At 37.3% G+C, this 15,334-nt stretch overlaps 1 protein-coding gene across 1 annotated transcript in view; it reads left to right on the forward strand.

The window, feature by feature from the left end:
- ANKFN1 (ankyrin repeat and fibronectin type III domain containing 1) overlaps window positions 1-15,334 on the forward strand; it is a 126,833-nt gene that overhangs the window by 62,546 nt on the left and 48,953 nt on the right. The window contains exons 5-7 of the mRNA XM_035342578.1: window positions 3,801-4,002; window positions 9,840-10,050; window positions 13,907-14,101. Coding sequence (XP_035198469.1) covers window positions 3,817-4,002; window positions 9,840-10,050; window positions 13,907-14,101 — 592 coding nt within the window. The 5' untranslated portion in view covers window positions 3,801-3,816. The remainder of the gene's footprint in view (window positions 1-3,800; window positions 4,003-9,839; window positions 10,051-13,906; window positions 14,102-15,334) is intronic.

Raw genomic sequence — 15,334 nt, forward strand, 5'->3', positions numbered from 1 at the left:
ATGCTTGTTGTAGTTCAGGACTTGCTATGAGAATGCTAGTGAGACCATGCAGGGCTGCTCTGAACCATACTGAGATCTCCTTTCTCTATTTCATTTTGACCTGTGCTAGGTATGTGCAGAGGTTTCCATCAATGAAAATCTCAAATGGGTCCATTCTGGACATCACCTGTTTCTAAACAGTTTGTCTGATGTACTGTAACAATATCAGTTGTCACAGTGATATATCCTTGGGTCAAGCATGTTTCACTGGCAGAATTTATTTCAGTGGATGCATGTTTTTGGATTTCACCTGATTGGTGGGGAGTGGGGCAGGAGGGTATGAATTACATAAAGGAGCATAAAGCTGCTCTTGCAAAATGGCTTGCATCTATAATAATGAAATACCAACATCCAGTTACATAATTCTGTTGCTTTTTTTTTTTTTTTTTTTTTTTTTAAGTTGATAAGAAGTCTTTGTTTTCCTTATTCCTTTTACTCTTGATTTTACCTGATCTCATTTCAGTTGCTCCCCCAGGAGTCATTTCTACAGCTTAATAAGATCATACTTAAAGAAAGTTTTCCCGAACATGCAGATTACGTTTACCTTTCTTTTTTTCATTCCATACCTTGTGTGTGACTAGAAGGTATGTTAAGTATGATAATCTTCAGCAGTGTTTTGCATCTTGCTGTTTTAGTGGTCAAGAACACAGTGCATTTGCCTTACATTATACCAGCTGTTGCTTTGTTTTTTGTCTTTGAATTGCTTCAGGGTTCTGGTGGTTAGCAAAAAAAAATGTGTATTTGTATTTTTCCAGTCATTTCTGGTGCATCGATTCCGTAGTATTGTTGAATAGCTCCAACTCTTACAGTATTTAGCTTCTCTATAGATTCATCTACTCTTGACTGAAGAAACATTTAAAAAAACATTTTAAAAGATTCAGTCCCCTTCTTACCTTTATGCTAACCTTAAGGATTTGCTTTGGCTCTGTACTCAGAAATCTTCACTGCATAATATGAAAGCCATATTGTTACAGTCCTTGGAAGTCAGCGTTCAGATGGTTAGTATGCTCTGTTGTTTTCCTCTGAATGTATACATCCAGCTTCTTTGACCAGATCAAGGTGGGAAGGACTTTACTAACCCCTAGAGATATTAATGTCTGGAGTCAAACTAAGGTTTGGTACAGTCAACGTGACCAATAGTCCACACCGTGGGGAAAAGGCGTGAGCAGACTTGGCATTAAGCTGCTGCTAGGCTTTTCAGGGTTGGAGACATAGGGCAGCAGCCCAGTGATATCTAAATTTATTTTGGTCCTGAGACAACAGCGACCTCCTAGAGAACTACAGTCTATTTAGAAGTTTATTTTCACAGTATGCATGTTGAAATGGCACTGACCTGCAAACTGAATTTTGAATGTGTACTGGGAGACATGATTGTCAAACCCTCAGATTTCTTGGAAAACTGTTCCAAGGCTGAGAGGTGCTTTATTCTCTTAAGATAAATTCTCCTCATAAAAGAAAATGTTTCTGTCAAGGTGTTCTTTGTAAATAAGTCTCTTCAGTGACTCTCTTCTCCACAGATAACTTAGGGACTTGAAGTTGATAAGCATGGAGTTTGGTCCAGCAAGATGTAATAACCTAGGGTGGACTGATAAAGGCATAAGCTGTGTTAGCTTTAATAACAGGTATTGTTGTTTGGTTTTAGTAATACCACAATAAGAATGAGGAGCCCTACTAAGTGGATAAGCCTAATTTATTTAATGTAAACTTACTAAATGTCTACACAGCTTCTCAGTAAATTTCCATATTGGCCTGTGGGCTTAATGAAGCTTGGAACCTCTCCATAATGTAATATCTGACAACTCAGCAGTACTGAACCTGTTTCTTTTGGTATAAAAAATAAAATCCCAAAACAAAGTAGTGTATGTTGAGGCATGTTTGAATTGTTTGTCCAGTACTGAAACTCAGCACTTACCGGCAACTTCCATGTGGCAAGGTCTAACTTACTTTGATTCCAGAACATGGTTCCAAATAATACTAGCGCTCCTTGCTTACATCTGTAAGTTGGTGATCTTAATTCTAGTGTTTGCTCTAGGTGACTTTAACAAGCACATTCTCATTACAGAGACTTTGATCAAACATATTTCCCTGTGTTCCTTGGTTCCCACTACGCCTTTCTGTCTAGTCTATGCAGGCTTATTGTTTGGGGCAGTGAATAAAAAGCTTCATATGAGGAGATGTCCTTGTAGTCACTGCAGCAACACATGTAATAAAAGGCAGGATGAATTGAGTTACTTGTGTGTGAGCCTCACTTTACCTTTTCTCCATAAGGTCGGAGAAAGACAGTCCAAAATCATCCTAGTGCTGCTGCTCCCTGAGTCCCAGAGAGCTTGTTTCTTACTATATCCATTTTTGCCCATTAGTTTCATGAATGCAACTCACACAGCCTTGCTGTCTTCTGATTGCACACACTGTTATAATTTAGCAAAATTTTCTCATCACATATCACAAGTATGTTGACTTGATCTCTCTTCAATGCCTCATGAGCTTGGAGAATATATGACATTACTTGTCCTCAGGTGTTTGTTTACTCAGGATGCCTGCTTTGCCACTATTTGCAAATGAGAAAGGAAGATGTAGATGGCTTATGAGACCTGGGTGGTTTATTTAATCTTAGGAACCAATTCATGCCAGAGAGCAGGTCCAACAGCAGGGTGGGTATTTAGTAAAGAAAGCTTTTATGATTGTAAATAATGATTAGACTCTAGTCCTGCTGTCTGGTTTGCTCACATGCAGGCTGGGAGACCACAACAAAGGCACAGGATTTGTATCATAGTACAAAGAATCTAAAGCTTATTCCAGGAAAAGATAGTTTGAAACAGTAGCCAGGCTGACTATTAAAGCTGTGACATCTTTGATAGAGATGCTCTGCCTTGGAAATCTGTACATGCTCTTAGCAGGGAGAAAGGAAATGTGAAGAAATTGTGAGTTTTTGTCACTTTTTCACTTAGAGACATTCCTGAGGACGGAACTCAGTTCCTTCAGGATGGAACTGTAAACAGCAGCACTCAGCATCCCAGGTTATTTTAACTGTAAAATAGAGCATGTAAGGTCTTGGTTTGCAGTACCCTGAACCCCGGATGGCCATTGGTAGTTTAAAGTAAAAATCCATGTATTCCTCATAATGCCTACAACAGAACCTAAACAGATTTTCTTTCATTTCTTTGCTATGACTTAATGCCTTAGGAGTCCTGGTTACAGAGCAGGTTCTCCCCTGCCTAATGCCCCTCAAAACTCTAACAAGAAGAAGCGGTCCCTGTAGCAAAGAACTTTCAGCCACCTGTCTTGCTCTGGTTGTGCTTGTTTCAAACTTTAGTCACTTGACCAGTTCAAAAATTCAGTAACCTGATGTATTCCCTTTCAGTTACTTCAGTTTTGTTCTGGCAAAATACAGATTATGAACGAGTTATCCTAACAGTGTAGTAACATTTACAAAGCCTGTTTTCTGCATTACCAGATCTCACTGTGTCAAGAGTCCATTTCCATCATTAAATAAAACTCCTTCTTACACAAATTAAGAAATATTTCTGAAGTGGTCTATTTTTCTGTCCTTAATTCTCCCTTGCCATAGATATCCATGGGACTAATTCCTTAAAGAGTGAATTGCCATTGAAAAGGCCTAGAAATATGCTTCTGAGTGTTCTAAAACTGTGTGTGGAAGGGATTTTTGCCACAGAAATCTTGCAATGTGTTTCAGTGATACAGTTCTGATCAATGACATTAGTGTAGCAAAACCTTGTTAAACAGCTGTTGTTTTCTTCTAGGAACTACTAGGTGAAAATGACACAGCAAATGCATAATTTAAGTCTCCTCCAGACTAAAAAGAACAGCATGCCTTCTTCTCCAAATGCTGCAAAGCGGTTGTATCGGAACCTGTCAGAGAAGCTGAAGGGGAGTCATACATCCTTTGACGAAGCATATTTCCGAGCTCGATCAGACCGGCTCAGTCTCCGTAAGACCTCAATGGTAATTACTTGATATTTAACAAATTGCCAGTTTCCTTCCTATTCATCTGTACATTTTTCATCATCTTACTTTTCCTGTTCCCTGACTAGTGCTGTACATTCTTCTCAAATTTAAAATTATGATCCTGTGTCTGACCTTCCTGAAGGCTGAAGAAAAGCTGCCTTACGCTGGTGTTGCTTTATTTTAGGAGTAAGGCCTTAGCATTAAGGTTGGTCACAGACTGTGATGGTGGTTGCTAGATAAGATAGTGAAAAAGATTACACAGGAAGCAGTGTAGCCTGGGTCCTCTACACTAGTGACAGAACAGAGCCAGGCATCCTAGTGCTGGTACAGGAAAACATGTAAGCACCTGCTGTTTTTAACATTCGAGAACACTCCTATTTACGCCAGTGCTGGTAAAATTATACAAAATATATCACATAGATTTTGAAGAAAGGGATGTTCCTGAAATAATAACAGTATAAGCTCAGTGCACATCAGAATCTTTTATATTTGCTGGAGCAAGATGAACCTGCTGTTGATATTGCCATAACAAAATAAAGTCTCCTTTTCCATAAGTAGGAAGAACAGACACACCCTCAAATCTCCCCACTTACGAAGAGCAATGACCTTTGCATAGTAGCTAACAGCTGTGCTCTTGTGGCAGTGTGTTTCCAGGCGCCTTTAGTTTGGAGATCATTTGAATTTGGACCTCTATTTAAATGCGAACTGTGGGAAAAGATCTCTTAGGTCATCTTTTCTTGCTACTATCCTTCTTGCCCTTTTCTTTTGAATTGCAAGTTTGTCTGTAACTGAGTGAAATTTAAAAATAAACTAGCGCTGGGGACCATGCCAGAGCAGACTGACATGTAGACTGAATGAACGCCAGTCTGTTAACATATCTTCTGACCGGTGTTTCTCTAAATACACACTTCTAATTATGTATTCTTTCAAATACGGGGTCTTCTGTCGTACTTAACGTACTTAATGACAAATAACGTACTTAATGACAAATGAGGATACCCCAAAGACTGAGGAGCAGCACACTGTTGAGGCTTGAATCCTCTGCTATCAACAGAGCTATTTACTTACAGTCCCACTTCTCTCCCCTTTTCAGTGCAGACCTATCAGGCTGTGGAAGTGCCTATTCAATCAGTCATAATGATTAGAATCAAATTTGCATTGCTTTTTTGATGGTAGTTTAACGGAATAGAGACTTCAGTTAACTTTTTCATCTCAACCACTACACTGCTGTAGGAGTGACAAAGCTTTTGTCACGGATAACCTACTGTGGGCACAGGCTCCACTAGGTATTACCAGGCTGGGGCCTGAGCTGGCGTCTGCAAGTCAGTGAATAGTCTCCCATTGAACTCAAATGGCTTTGAAACCTATTCTGTCTATTCTGCCTACATTTTTGTTTTTACAGTTTTCCCTAGAAACAAATGGCAATGAAACAATCAGTGAAGGGGTGGAAATATTCCAGGTCAAGTTGCTAGCTGTTCTATTTTCTAATCATTGAGTTTCTGTGGTACAGAGGCAAGTCAGTGACTAAAATCATGTCTCCAGACAAGTGAACAACATTTGTTAGAACTTATTTTCTTTCAAATTTGGCTAGTGAAGAGTTTTCTTTCCATTCTCTCTCGCTGTGCAACACTTTCCATTCAGTAAATTGTTGTCTTGCTGCAGACATAGCAATGCCCCAAAATAGCTTTATTCTTGAACTCATGTTTATCAAAACAAGACTTTGCAGAAACTACTTTAACATTTTTTCCAACTCCAGTAGTGCATAGTGGACTTTTTCAGGCTAACCTAGAGCAAATATCTTGAAAGAGGTACTTCATTTTAATTAAGCTACATAAGATTGCATTTCTAAACACTCCAGCACTGAATGACTTACTGGAACATAGTTATTACTTACTGCAAAGCAATACTGTAGTTCTTTTCAGTATATACATTTGTGCACTACTGTAACACCTAAATAAATTAATCACATAGCACAGCTGTCTAGCTAATGATTAGAGGCTACAAGGCTGAGTCAAGGAAAAAGAAATGTGAAAATTGTCCCTAAACTATACCTGATTGTTTTAAATGTGATTCAGTTTCACTTTGAGTTCAATGGTTTTGTCTTTTCAGAGCAGAATAAAATTATATAGTAGATGTAAATGAAGGCAGAAATTAGAAGGTATTTTTAGTATTTGTGACAATATCAACTGGACTGAAATTGAGCACATGGGACTAAATATACTACATCTTACCTGCATTTGAATTTCTTACCCCTGGACTGTAAATGTCTGAAAAATGTTGCAATTCTAGAGTCTATTATGTAGAATATGATCAGCTTTTTTGCAGAAAACAATATAATCTTCAAACATGTTTTTGTTATCTATGTGAAAGCAAATAGTTGTGGAAAAGTGAGTGAGTACTGTAGAAGGTTTTCAAGGTTCAGAGAGCTGGGCTTGGTGCAGGCTTCCAAATGGGGCAATTTACTAGCATGGCTGAAAATGTGGTAGATAATTTGCTGTCTCATGAGGATGTTTTTTGACTGAAATAAGTCTGTTATGATTAGATGTGTGCTACTATGTGGACAAGGGATACATGAACGCCTAGTTATAAACGTCTTATCACAATGCCATGTTTTTACACTCTGAAGTTACTAGACATGCCAACATATTTTAGACTATTGGTTGCGTCTGAATTATTCATTTGGAAAACCTGATATTTGCAATTTCATCTGAGAATTGTTTGCATTGGATGAAGTAAGTTATAAACGTCATGCTCTGTTTCTTTTTTAAACACATGGAGCTTTTTCAATCAGATTTCTAATGAATTAAAGAAGTAGAAATTCTCTTGTATCTTTGCATTTTTGGTGAAACATTCTTGCCAATAGATTTGCTGTCAAGAGTATTTATAAGGAACTAACTTAAGCATGTGCTTAGATTTGATTCAGCAAATGACTTAAGGAGAAAACTTCAGAAAAATAGTTATTTGGTTTGGCAATCAAAAATCTGAATATGCATTCTTAAAGACATCTAGGCAGGTCTAAATCTTGACAAATAATGCAAAAAGAACAAGTTGAATTGAACTTTGGAAAATAATTTTACAGGAATCATTCAGATAGGTAAATTCTTTTGTTAAAGTATATGTAAATATTTGGAAATGGACCAAATGCTTTTGTCAACCATATCACTGAGTTCATTTCGGCTGCAATGCTGATTTTAGCTATGCTTTTATTGTTATTATGTAACAGGGTTTTGTTTGATTTTATATAATGCAAGAAATTTCGGATATAGTACAGGATTTATTGAGTTTCACACAGAATTGGGATTAAAGCCACTTAATGGTATTCAGCACTTACAGTAGTGTTCTACAAATGCTTACTCATTTAAACTTTATGCACAAGCATAAGGTCAATTAAAAGAGGATGACTATTCAGATTTCAAAAAGGGGAGAAATTGTGCATGTACCCACTGCCACAGAAGTGAGTATTCGATCTGAGACATACCTAGTTTCCCGTCCTGAACTCCGACCACAAGGCTGTCATTGATTAATATCATTAGAGCTACCTTTTTCTTCTACTCCCCAGCTGTTTGCCAGTGTTTCCTCAAATGAACTTAACTGATAGAAATGGGAACTAATGCAGTCATTCAGTTTACTTCAACCAATTCCCTTTGTAGTAAGCTATCTGTGAGTTCACTCTTAACTAATTTTTCTATCTGTGATCAATTGCAAGAGTAATATGATTTTGCTTGCTTTCTCATTGCATCAACATGGATATGCTTCTGAAGCATAATTACCCCTTTATTTCTATAATACAACAGTATAGGAGAAGTTCCAGGGTCAGTAAGAAAATGATTTGAAATGGGTGTAAACTAAGATGAAATTAATGCTTTTTAGAAGGTAGATAAGATAAATATTTTTGGAGAAGTGGTGAATATATTTTGCTTTTCTAATCATTCATATGAAAAAAGTCTTTCACTTCACAGTTTTGTATCCGTAATAATGAAATTTCAAAGAGCAAAGGGCCAGAACTTTTTTTCTTTCTTCCAGAGTGAGTTACCTTTTCTATTTAATTGTTTAAAAGGTAGATTTCCAAGTCTCCACTAGTCTCCTTAGGTTCAATTTATTGTCGCACAGTTCATTTCACCCTCAGATATTCCTCTAACATAGGTGTCTCATCTCTCTATATTGAAAATTTGGGGTACGTTTTATGTATATTACTTGTTCTGCTGATCCCTAATATTCAGCATATTAAAACTTTAACATCATTTTGCAATTTCTTACTGTGATATGAATACTTCATATGCAAAGTAGTAGACCAAAAGATTTCTGTCAGGCCTCAAAGTGTTTAAAGACATTTTTAACTTCAAGCTCAACTGAAAAGAACTGAACAAGTTCCAAATTGTAGCTGTGGACTCAAGTTTTCGGAACCTCTTGCAAACCATTAGTCTATGTGTTTCAGGAGGAAATGAAAGATGTTCCAGGAGATCAGTGCTCTATCAGAAAGTATTGTTTCACTGAAGGCAGAACTTAGGCAGGGGAATGCCAGATAAAATTGCACCAATTTAAAAAACAAAAATGAGGTGTTTTGATATGGCTGAAATGTTAATGTCTAATCACAGTAGAAGATGGTTTCAATTCAGAGTTTAGTTCGTATCATTAAAAATATATATATTATTGTATAAGGATTGTCACTGTGGTTCTTCCATTGTGGGTTTCAGGATACAGGAAACTAGCTTACGTAATGTATCTGTATCACTTGGTCCCTTATGTATGCATTTCTTTAGTTTGCCTGCTGGCACGATATGCCTACATAGATCTCAGTTCCTTTATGTGACCACATGCTGAGCCCTCCTTGCTTAGCTGGGCCTCTTGCTTCTACTAAATCGTTCTTCAGAGGAAAAAAAACCACCACGCTATTGGGTAATTATGGCAATGGTGCACTGGGAAGGAATTTAAAGAATTCTGGCAAATAACATGTCATTACTGTAGGCTCCAGAATGATGTTCTCATAACAGAAACCTGCAGGCCATGCTACCCTCCTGCACCTGCTTCTCCCCAGCTCATTTAAGAAATGATAGGTTTCTTTGTATTTACAGTTCTTTTATATACTTGTCATCAGTAAGGAAAATGGTTCAGTGGATCTCTGCTTGAGAGCTGCTGCCATGTATGTTCTTGATTTTGCTTTCCTCTATGCTTATGCCTACGTTCTCTGCTGTTCAGACACACTTCTTCTGAACATGCTCACTGGATAGTTATTTCTAATTTATTTAAAGATGATGTATTTCAAAGCTTCTTCCATTTACAAGTTAAATGCAAAAACATAAGCACCTAGAAATGACTGAAGTGTTGGAGTGAACAGTACCTGTTAATAGCTTACACTGCACCTGTGCAAGTTTTTCTCCAGAATTACTTATTTGATTTGAGTTTTGGTTATTTGAGTTTGTATACCCCAGATTTTAACTTTAAATTTAGAGACTGAAAAAATAAGTAGTCCAACACCTTGTCAAAATCATAGTCTTTCTTCCAGTTTCACATCAAAACCATATAATATTGTTTATATGGTTCAATTACAGGACAGGTTTCTAAGTCAGAGTGGGTTTGTTTTGGATTGGTTTGAATTTCGTCTTAATCTTCCTACAGCCATGAACCAAGTTTAAGTACACAACTCAGAGGCAGAACAAGTTCAGTTTTGTTGCAAACAATTTCCATATTTCTAGCTGAACCTAGGATGGGGCTGAAGGTTCAATATTTTATAGTAATCTTTCAAAACTCAAATTTTCCCAATTTATTTTTTAAAATAATGACATTTGAAAAGTTCTACTGATTATTTTTATTATATATTTCTTATTGGTACACAGAATTTCCAGTGCAATGAAGCTATGTTTGAGGCCGTAGAACAGCAGGATCTGGATGCTGTTCAGATTCTTCTTTATCAATACACACTGGAGGAACTGGACCTGAACACACCAAACAGTGAAGGACTAACTCCATTGGATATTGCCATTTTGACAAACAATGTCCCTATTGCTAGGACTCTTCTACACGTTGGGGCAAAGGAAAGCCCACACTGTAAGTAAAGTACGCATATTTACCTGTAAAAGGTTAGGTTTGCTATTGTTTTAGGAAATTAATTACATTACATACAAAATCTGACTGGTTTTATCATGAAGATAATCATACCGGCAATAGCACCACAGTGCTGGAGGACGTGCAGAAATACCTCTTGGTTAATGCTGCCTTCAGGAGAATGATTGTGTTGAAATCTATCATTTCCATTACCTCAGATTCCTGCTCATAACTCCTCATCCCTAGTCTTCAAATGGACTAAAATTGCAGTCAAATGAGACTTCAAAGTCCTACAGAACCAGAGGATATCTAAGCACAAAATAGGCCTTCACACATTACTGGAGTACCATTGTTGCTTATACCTACATATTGTAGTTATAGAACTATCCTTTGTATTCCTTCATGGGCATTTTTATGCACAATTTGTGGGCTGGAGGGTGACTTACCAACCCAATTAATCAACCATAAACCATGACACAAACTCTGACGCCTTACTTATGTCTAAAAATACACCAATGTATGCGAATTTGTTTCAAACTGTCAATGCCTATATTTAGGACGTTCCCAGCAAGGCTATAATGAGACTGTGTTTGAGGGGTTCGGCCACTGCAGACTCTGCCATTAATTTGAAGTTAGTTAAATTAACAACATTTAGTGCTGGCATGTCAATCTCAGTGCTCCAGGAAATTGCACCTTGAGGCTACTAACATTGCCAGTTTTTTCACTGGAGTGTGTGTGTGTGCGTGTGTGTGTGTGCTGAGTTTTTTTGCCAGACCCTCAGTGTTGGTACACCTTTATTGCTTTTCTATGTCCACAGCACTTATATTATCATTTATTCTGGCCTCCTTTAACCTTCCCTGGAGATTTTTGCATAGTGTAGCTGCTCAGTGAAAAGAGTTTTTTAGCTTTATATTTATTTGTTTATTTTTCTGTCATGGTTCATGACTGAGGCTTTAAAAAAAAGTGTGACAGCATTTAGAGTACATGATTGACTGCTGAAGCAACATTCATTAACCATGACAAATCTAGAGGAAAACACAGTCTTGAGTGTTCTAAACAGCAGTAAAAAAGACTAAACTAATTTTTCATTGACCTCATCTGTAAATAAATGCAGTCTGATGGCGAGCAGGGGCAATCATAAATTAGTATTCATTTCCTGTAATTAATGCAAACATGCCTATGAACACAGAGAATATGAATACATAACCACCTCATTTCCATTTCAAAATATACCCACCAAATTTCCACTTCACTTATCTTGATTTTTAGCTTTTCTGATTGAAATAAAGGTTGAAGTATTCTCAATAAAAAGCAAATGATTGTTGGTTGTTGTTGTTGTTTTTTTACTTTAATGATTTATGATTGCTACTTAAGAGCAAAATGCAAAAAGTTGTTTTCAGCACTCAAAACAAAGGTCTGGGGCAGCTTTGTATATGACTTCGTTCTTGTGGAACTGACAGTGGTCACTTTGTTTTCTCTAGTCTTTCTGCTTTGCTTTCTCTATTTAACCAAACTTGTTAGAATTAAGCCCATTCTGTTGGTATGATATTGGGCCTCCAAGAACATGATTCAGCACCCAGCAGGAGCATTTTCATTTCTCTGGTGAGTGAGTAGTGAGCAACTGAGAAAGACTTCTCCAGGCTGAGTAGGGGGGGGGGAGGTTCAAGGTAAAATTCTGACTCACACCAGTTTTGGGACAGAATATGAGTATCTCTTAATCTGATTAAGTGATTGCATAGCACAAATGCAAAGACATGGAAGACTGCGAGGTAAAGAAATTCCCCATTGCAAGTGTACACTGAAAGCTTCCTGCAGAGAGATCTCTGGCATCAGTGACCAGTGACCCAGCTGAAATCTCATTATAGCCCCAATGCTGTAGAAGAGGGGATCTGAAGGAGAGAGAGTTTCCAGCTGTATCATCTGGACTGCTGCCTGCAAAGGGCAGAACAGCAGATAAAGCAATAGAAAGTAAAACTATGATCTTCATTTCCACATGGAACTCAGACTGTATAAATCTTAACAAGAACCCAGAATCTCTTAAAGTAAGTAGGATCAGAAAATACAACATTTAGAATATTAATTTATCAGGGAGGAAGCAAAACTTTTGCTGTTGTCAAAATCTACTGTTATCAATCCTTTCATTTATCCTTATTCATCATATATGGCTAGTCTTATTCATGTGTCTGGCTAGTCTTATTCATGTGAACCTAAATATAAATAAGATTAAAATTTCCAGTGGCTGATTTGACACATTTCCAAGACCTGACAATTGTGGATCAGAGGGGAACAGATCCTCAATGAGAACTTGAACCAATACCAGTTCACAATCACCTGAATTTCTGGCACATAAAATCTCCTTTCTCAGTCCCGTTGTGCTATCAGATGTGTTGCATGCTTATTGTAGGCATGAAGCCAGGAAACCCTGTCACCTTTGGCCTCCCAGTAAACAGCAGTTTTGAGGATACCAGCAGTTCCAGTAAGCCTGGCCATATGTCTCTGATGTCCGAATGAAGAATGATCAAACTTCAAGAAGGATGGCTACAAGCCAGCTCCTGAAAGCAAAGTCTAAGAAACAAACATTCTTCAAAAACAACCTTTCGGATGTCAGAGGTGTTGAGTAATTCTTCGCTCTCCTCCTGTGGTTTTAAAGATCCCATGGCACTTTTCACATTATTATGTAGCATTATACTTAGATCTGATAAAATTCAATTGTGATATTGTAACGAGAGACAGTGGGCAAAGTTAAAGCAAGAGAGGTTCAGACTGGATAAAACAAACAGCTTTTTCACCATAAGGACAGTAAAGCAGTGGAACAGGTCACCCAGAGGGGTTGTAAAGACTCCGTCCTAGGAATTTTTCAAGACCAGAATGGGTAATGCCCTCAGTAACTTGGCCTGACCTTGTAGCTGGCCCTGTTTTGAACAAGAAGTTTGGTCTAGAGCTCATAAAGTGTTTTGATGTCAAAAGCCAGTCAGAGTATTAGTCCCTTATACAGCACAGTTTGATGTTTTCAGAAATGGTTACTGCTTGGCTTATGCAAGTAAATGATCAGAGCATCCTGTGCAACGCTGCTGCTGCTCCTATAAAAACCGTAAGGAAACTAACAGCCTGCCTGTCCCTAGACAGCAACACCCTATTATTGCTAAGAGTTGTGACTTGTGCCAGAGAAGAGTCTTGGATAAATAAGTCTTTTAAATTAAGACTATTTCAGAGTTCTGCAAATTACTGGACACCAGAGAAAAGTTATTTTCTGTGATTTCTGAATTCCTTCCTTTGTACGTTATATCCTGCATATCCTGCATATTGAACATCAGATGAGTTGTTGCATTTCCTCTCAGATTAAATAGTTTTACAAATCCTATTTTCTAATCTGTAAATAAATTTAAACAATTTCATACTAAGAGCAATTCTGAAAATAGTGCTTGATTCATCACATTTCTCTATATAATCAAGGGGCTGGTTTAGGGCAGTTTTGTGGACTTGGGCTCAGATCAAAATGTTTTTTAGTTTGTAATCAATGTCATTGTCATTTTTACCTTTATTAGAGGCCTAATTAGATATTACATGAGCAAAACTGAGGCACAAGAAAAACCTGGAAAGAACCATTGTTCTCAGCCACAGCCCTTAAACATAAAATTCTCATCTTAACTTTGCCAATTAGATCTCTCTTGTAGAGATTTATATATTGAATGTGTTCATCAATAACCAGTACCAACAAGCAAGCTGATGATAAAATATCTATTGGAAGGCAGAGTGTTCAAAGATTTGACCTTACGTGGGTTATGCTGGAATTCATAAGGCCAGAATTTTGTCACGTGAGTCCCTCAAACAACTTTTTATTTTTCCCTTTTCTTGGTAGTTGTTGACATGGAAAGCAGGTCAATGCATCTGAGTACATTGGTCCAGGAAGCCCAGCAGCGAGTTACTGAACTGTCTGCACAAGTGATGAATGAAGGCCTTGGTACAGACAACACAGAAAAAGAGAAGCAACTAAAAGCATGGGAATGGAGATACAGGCTATACAAGCGCATGAAGGCAGGCTACGAGCATGCTAGTAAGTACAGGAAAATAGTTGCAAAGTTCAAGACAAGAACTCTACAACTGGGAACACTGCCTTTGTTGGGAAAGGGTGCTCTAACTGATCGTCACAGCACTGCTGTGAAGTAGATGAATGTTAGGATGGGAAAACTAAGGCATACACAATTAATCAGTCTTCCACAGAATAAGAAAGAAATCGATGTTAGGACCAGAGAGGACCAAATATCTGAGAGCAGCAAGCACACAGCTCCTAAAGGGTGTGGGCTGTGTAAAACTGATAAGATGAGATCTACAACTCTTGGTTCAGAATCTAATGATTCTGTCCTGCTTCTTTCACTTCACGTTTACTTCTGCATTTCATTTCATGTAATCAAAGTTTAAAATAGGACAATTAGAAAAAATATTAGAAAAATGTGGATAAAAAGGGAGGGGAGCATTGATCCTTTTTTGCTGTTGTTCTATTCTGATTTTTTAAAACATTTTTGTTTTAAAATAATGGAGTTGTTCTACATTTTTTTTAAAGAACTATTTTTCATATAAAATCATGAAAACATAATTTTATTGTTGGCATCTACATACAAAGTTTCATCAGTGTACTACCAGACTGGGCCACTTTAAACAGTTCTGCAAGTGAGTCTACCCAAAGTAAATGTGAATTTGGGCCTGTTGGAAGGAGTAAACAGGGCTGAACTGTTTCACATTTAGATCTTTTAACTGTATCCTATTAAATGAAATATAATCATTGCTATAAACGTTTTTGCAGCCATCTCTACATATGTGTACTTACAATTTTCTCAAATTTATTGTATTCTGAGATTACTTCTTCATGAGAGATGCAGTGCTCCTTGTATTAGACATTAACTATAGCAAATACAGCAGTATTGTAAGTTCATAAAATGTTTTTTTTTTTTTTAAATCGGTTCCAGCAGTAAGTAACAACATTGTTTGATTTCTGATTTGAGTCTGATTGATATTCTTTGAATTAAACTTTTTTATTTTTCTCCAAAATGTTAGGCCTCAGCTGACAAATGTATTTTGGAACTACTGCACTGAAACATTTGTGGAATTTGCAATTTCTGCATCACAATAATGTAAACATGTTTTCTGTCATTTAATATATTTGAGTTTGTTAGTGAAACCATAAAGGTTTAATTAGCTCTTTGTGGTTTTGTCCTTTCTCTCTCTTCCTACCCACCCCAAGAGATTTATAGGGGCTTTTCATTGACATAATTAGCATGAATCTGTTTTA

Source organism: Oxyura jamaicensis, chromosome 18 (assembly GCF_011077185.1).
Source record: "Oxyura jamaicensis isolate SHBP4307 breed ruddy duck chromosome 18, BPBGC_Ojam_1.0, whole genome shotgun sequence".
Taxonomy (NCBI): domain Eukaryota; kingdom Metazoa; phylum Chordata; class Aves; order Anseriformes; family Anatidae; genus Oxyura; species Oxyura jamaicensis.